Source organism: Apaloderma vittatum, unplaced genomic scaffold, assembly GCF_000703405.1.
Source record: "Apaloderma vittatum isolate BGI_N311 unplaced genomic scaffold, ASM70340v1 scaffold17155, whole genome shotgun sequence".
NCBI lineage: Eukaryota > Metazoa > Chordata > Aves > Trogoniformes > Trogonidae > Apaloderma > Apaloderma vittatum.
In genome coordinates, this window is record NW_009716665.1 from 1 (window position 1) to 5,433 (window position 5,433).

Below are 5,433 nucleotides of genomic sequence, written 5' to 3' on the forward strand. Positions count from 1 at the left end.
CCCCTGGAGCACCTCTGGGCTTCGCTCTCAAGAAGAAGAGCATCCCACAGCCAACGAACGCCCTCAAGTCCTTCAACTGGTCCAAGCTGCCAGAGGTAAGCCCAGCAGTAACTCAGGCAATGAAACCAGAGGTGCCACCCAGTGATTTAAGGGCTGGTGGACAGGGGACCCCCAACCTGCAATGCTCCTGCTGTCTTGCAGAACAAGCTGGCAGGCACCGTGTGGACCGACATAGATGACACAAAAGTGTTCAAAATCCTGGACCTCGAAGACCTGGAGAGGACATTCTCCGCCTACCAAAGACAGCAGGTAACGGGCTGGCCCAGGGTGCATGCGGAGGTCTGGGCATGGTGCTGCCATTGTGAGATCACGTGGTTTCACTTGTCTCCAAACACGTCTCACGTCATTATTTCATGCCAACATCGTGTTAGCCAGTCTGACTTGGTCTGCTTTATCCTCTCATCCGCATGCCGGTGCCTTTGCGTTGAAGTAGCCGTTCACGGCTTAGTGTGTCTGATCTTGCCCCTGCCTACGCACCTGCCCACGTGTTTCATGAAGATGGATCACTAAAAAAACAAACAATAAAAAAGAGACAGGGAATATATGAAAATAGCCCCCAGATGTGGCCACAGTTGGGTAATATTTTTGGATTGCACTTAACAGCAACTCTCCGTATTGGGTGGAAAATTTCTATCCCTCTCTGGCCAAGAAGGGCTAAGTTTTGCCCACATCTACCATGGGTGGATCTCTCCTTTTATTTTTGTAGTGAGCCCGGAGCAAAATGTGAGCTTTGAACAAAAAAGCAAATCCCAGACCAAAATAATGACACTGCAGGCAGAAGTCTCTGCTTTTTAATCTCCTGCTCAAGCAATATGGCCCCACTTTGGAAAGCTTCAAAGCTCTTGACAAAAATTAGACACTTGTTTTACCCCAGGCAAGGACCACAATGGGCAAAAGCAATGAGTTTTTCAAGTAGACAGGAGAAGAAGCAAGGAGAGAGGCTGCAAAAGTCGTGTTCACCTGCTGAGCGTCTGGCTGTGTTGCTGGGAGGAGAGGACAGGTTGTCCCACTCTTGCCAGTCTCAGGCAGAGGAGAAGTGCCAGGAAGGAGTGGACCCGACACATAAGCTCCTTATGCAACATGAGAGTTTAATCTCTTCCAGAGACTAATTGAGGGAAAGATCAGGGCAGATTAGAGCAAATATCAGGAGTAACCCATCAGAAGTATGTACTGCCCCAGTGTGTTTCGGGAATAGGTGACCACGGTGCCAGCTCCTCCCCCTGGCATTTTTGGAGCTTGACTCATGATTACTGAAGGGCATGTCTGCAGACGAGGTGGAAATGGAGGGGAAGCAAGAATAGAAAGTGGTGTGTCAGCAGGACGGTTTCGCCCTCTGGCTTGCCTGCCAGAGTCCGTGAATCACCTGGTGTGCTGTGGATTATCGCCAGGCAGGAATTTAAAAATAATTTGGCTTGGCTGACATCCTGCTAGGTGAATCATTAAGGTTGGAAAAGACCTCTAAGATCAACAAGCCCAACCGTCAACCCAAGGCTACCATGACCACTAAACCGTGTCCCGAAGTGCCACGTCTACTTGTCTTTTGAATACTTTCAGGACTGGTGACTCTACCACTTCCCTGGGCAGCATGTTCCAGTGCTTCACCACTCTTGGAGTAAAGAAATTTTTCCTAAAATCCATAAACCTCCCCTGGCCAACAGGGTGAAGTGGCTGGTTAGGTTCAGGGCCAGCAAGAAGAGGAAGATCCTTCAAGGAGAGCTGTGACACAGGCTTTTGCCCCAGATGGGATGAGGACCAGAAGGGAGCTGACCGTGGGAGCCAGGGACTGGGGTGGGACTGGCAGAAGATGCTGCAAGAGCATCTGGAAGGGAGATTGGGAAAGGTGGTGTGAAAGCTTGCCTGTGAGATACTGCTGGGGCTGGAGCCACCCTCGGGAGCATGGCTCCATGCTCCATGAGTTCCTTGTGGCTAATCCAGGCTTCATGGTAGCACTGGTTTGTGTGAATTAGGTGCTGGGATACATCCATCCTCCTCGACCACAATTGCTCACCTGGCAGTCCCCAGAGTGTCCTCGGTTGCAGTCCTGGTGTGAGGAGGAGGTGCCAGGCTGTGTGCCCTGGCCTTGCCAGCAGCACAGCTCTGCAGGCAGCTGCCCTGCACGCACCAGCACACGAGGTTAGAGACACTCCTTGGGATGGCACAAACACTGTGGGGCCCTTCCCACCCAGTGTAGGGCTGGGGGAAATGGCCTGTCCCTGCAGGGAAGGAGGAAGAACTAGTGCTGTAATAATGGGCAGCGTTTCTGAGCTCTAGCAAAAGTTGGCTTCTGTTCTGAGCAAGCCGGAGAGGAGCAGGGAGGAGAAATGTGCTCCCTGCCTTGAGCTCTTGGCTGAAACCCCCTTCCTTGGTGATGGCACCTCTCATTTGTCCTCAGTCAGAATGTGGGACGTGGGAGACTACCTGCCTGCCCGTGGCCCAAGCAAACTGGGGCTCCCAAATCACGTGGCCGGTACATCACTCTGGCCAATGTCCCAGCAAGGTTTGGGAACAGTGTTTGTGATACAGAGAGCTCTCAGACCCCACTCTGAAGCTGCTGTTGATGGGACTTGGTTATTTTTAGTGCCACAGTGCCTGGAATTCCCTCAGTAGTGCACAGACCCAAGACTTAATGACGTACTTAATTTTAAGCATCTCTTTAAATGCTTTTCCCTCATCACAGCCTGGGATATAAATGCAGGCTATAAAATGAGCTCTGTGGCTCTCAGGAAAGGCCTTTTCCACACAGAGAGGACAGGAGCCCTCTGGGCTTCTGGGGCTCAGCCTGCCAACATCCCTACCCCATGCTGTGAGGAGAACCCAGATCCTCCCTGTCCTTTCTGCCAAAGCTCTGCAGACATCCCCGTCCCCAGCGGTGGGCTCAGCCCCCCAGCTTTGTGTGATACCAGCATTTACCAATCGTGCTAGATATTACAGAAAAACCTGCAGGAGCTTTGCATTTCAGGCTGTTGTGTGAAGACCCAGCAGGACTAGATGATCTCTAAGGTCCCTTCCAGCCTATGCCATTCTGTGACTGGGGGTAGCTGCTTAAGGACATGCATGCAGCAATGGAGAGAAGCAAGTCTAGGGCCACCAGTGCTCAGGCATCTGTGCTCCTGTCAGAGACATTTTTTAGAGCCTGCAAGGGGAAGAGGCTGGGAGCAATGCTGATAAGTGGCAGTCACATGGCCGGGGCAGTCCTGGCGGGTCCCGCAGCGGTGAGTGATGTAAAAGAGCCAGGGCTAAGTGGAAAAAAATACATGTTGTTGAACCAGGGGTTTAGCAGTGAGTTGGGAAAGAATTCATCTCCCAAAAAGGGATGAAAGAAGAAAAGCATTCAGCTCCTCCATGCAAGCCAGAGTGACCTGCGCAGAAGCCAGAGGCAACAGGGGTGCAGAACATTTGTGGGGATGGTGACAGCAGATTTAAAGCTACTCCTTCCTACACTGCCGTCCTGCAGCAGAGACTGGATCAGTGTTCACGCAAGGGAAGGGGGCAGGGATGAGGCTTGTTTGAGGTGGAGGAGCGGTTTTGTAACAAGCCATTTCTGTACCTTAATGCATGGGGAGCCCTCCTTCTTCTGGAGCAAGAGACTGCAGGAAGGCCACCACATCCTTCTCCTCTCCATCAGCGTCCTTCTCCTCTACAGCCTTTACTGCTGGACAGAGTTAATTCTGCCTTTGCAGCAGCCTCACATCCACCTAAATTATACAGTTTCGGTTTTTCATCTGACGTCTCTGAAGTACAGCAGTGGTAGCTTGGGTGTCCTTACTCAGGGTCTGCAGATCCCCCTTGCCTTGCAAAGCCCCTGGTATGGTGGCGCTGCTGGAGTGCCACCAGCCCCAGGTGTTCAGTGGCATCTAACAGAGCCCTTTCCCATCCTCCCATCCAGAACCACATGTGGGTCCTGGGCTGATCGAGCCTCAGCGGCCAGTCGGGAAAATCTGCATAAAGGATTTCCTTTAAAAAGGTGGCAGTGATGGGACTGTTCAGAGATGACCGACTTGAACCAGAAACATGGGCCATCGGTCACCTCTGTGCAGAGGGGCTGGAGGGACCCACCCTTGTAAATCAACTGTGTTTGGACCCATCTACCGCCTCCATTCACTGGCTACCTTCTCTTTTCTTTTGTTTTTTTTTTTTTTTTAAAAAAGAGCAACTATTTAACTATTTATGCACCTTTGAAACCTCCCTTTCCATCACAGAGTTGCCTTCTGGTCTCTTGAGCCAAGCACTAAAAAAAATACAAGATGCAGCCGAGGAAGACCTTGGGACGTGTGTGTGTGCACACATGTGGTGCTGGCTTTGTCATATGTGCTTCCAGTGTGGTGGGGGGAGCCTGTCAAGACAGCCAGGTCTCTGGAGGAGTGTGGTGCTAGTGGGACGTTGGGGTGGCGTTTGGCCAGGCTGACGAGCCCTGGAGAAGGCGGGTTGTCACTGTCGGAGGAGAAGTCAAGGGGAAACGTGTTGCCATGGCAAATGGCAAAGTTTTGCTGCGGCCAGCTTCGCTCCATGATGAGCCTCTCGTTATTTCCACTTGAAAGCCCTGTTTTTCCTGGCAGTCGTGTTGGCATTTCAGTCCCTCAGATCTGAAAAAAACTAGCAATTTTCTTCCCTGGCAGGGCAGGCTGAGCAGCGCCATGCCTTTGGGCCAGCGCTTGCCAGCTCCCGTGCAGAGCGGTGGCAGGGCTCAGCCTGCATCCTCCCACCTCGTCCCGTGTCCCTTCCTCACCTCCTCGCGCACCAGCACCTTGGCCTGATCCATGCGTGGAGCTGTCTCTCCGATCAGCCCTCCCCTCCTGCGCATCCTTTAATCCTCACCACATCTGCATGTGCGTCCTCCCTGTTTCAGCACTGGCAGACCCCGAGTGCCTCCCCGTCTTGCACCCTCCCTTCGTCTGTGCTTCAGTTCCTTTTGGTTTTGCCGAGATCACTGAACTGCATGTGTTTTTACTGCCTTTTTCCATGCTTCTGCTATGGCCGTAGGACTTCTTTGTGAACGGTAACTCCAGGCAGGTAAGCAAAGCATCCGCAGGAGCCCAGCGCCTGTGAGTGCGGGGTTGGGGACACACATGGTACTGCGGTGCAGTGAAATGAGGGGTAAATCAGAGAAGTACCAAGATCAGTTCAGAAGTTGGGCCAGGGAGGCTGTTAAGTGAGAAGGTGTCCTCTCTGCTATCTGGCTGGACGTGGAAGGCAACATTTGAGTCCAGGGATTGAATTTTCAGATGTGGTTTAATACAGAGAAGTTCCTACCAGTGGACATTTTTGCTTGTCAAAACATGGAAATAAATAAGCTCAGACCTACAGGTTGATGCTCTCTTCCATCGCAGTCAGAGCAGGCAAGGCACACAAGAGGGGCAGCTGGTGATAGGTGGG

The 5,433-nt window shown here is 52.2% G+C and overlaps 1 protein-coding gene across 1 annotated transcript in view; it reads left to right on the forward strand.

Annotated features, from left to right (window-relative positions):
• Window positions 1–5: 5 nt before the first annotated feature.
• LOC104274102 (disheveled-associated activator of morphogenesis 1-like) overlaps window positions 6–5,433 on the forward strand; it is a gene marked incomplete at its 5' end in the record, with an annotated part of 21,372 nt that continues 15,944 nt past the window's right edge. Inside the window, 3 exons of the mRNA XM_009869631.1 lie at window positions 6–95; window positions 202–309; window positions 5,041–5,070. Of these exons, the coding sequence (XP_009867933.1) occupies window positions 6–95; window positions 202–309; window positions 5,041–5,070 (228 nt within the window). The remainder of the gene's footprint in view (window positions 96–201; window positions 310–5,040; window positions 5,071–5,433) is intronic.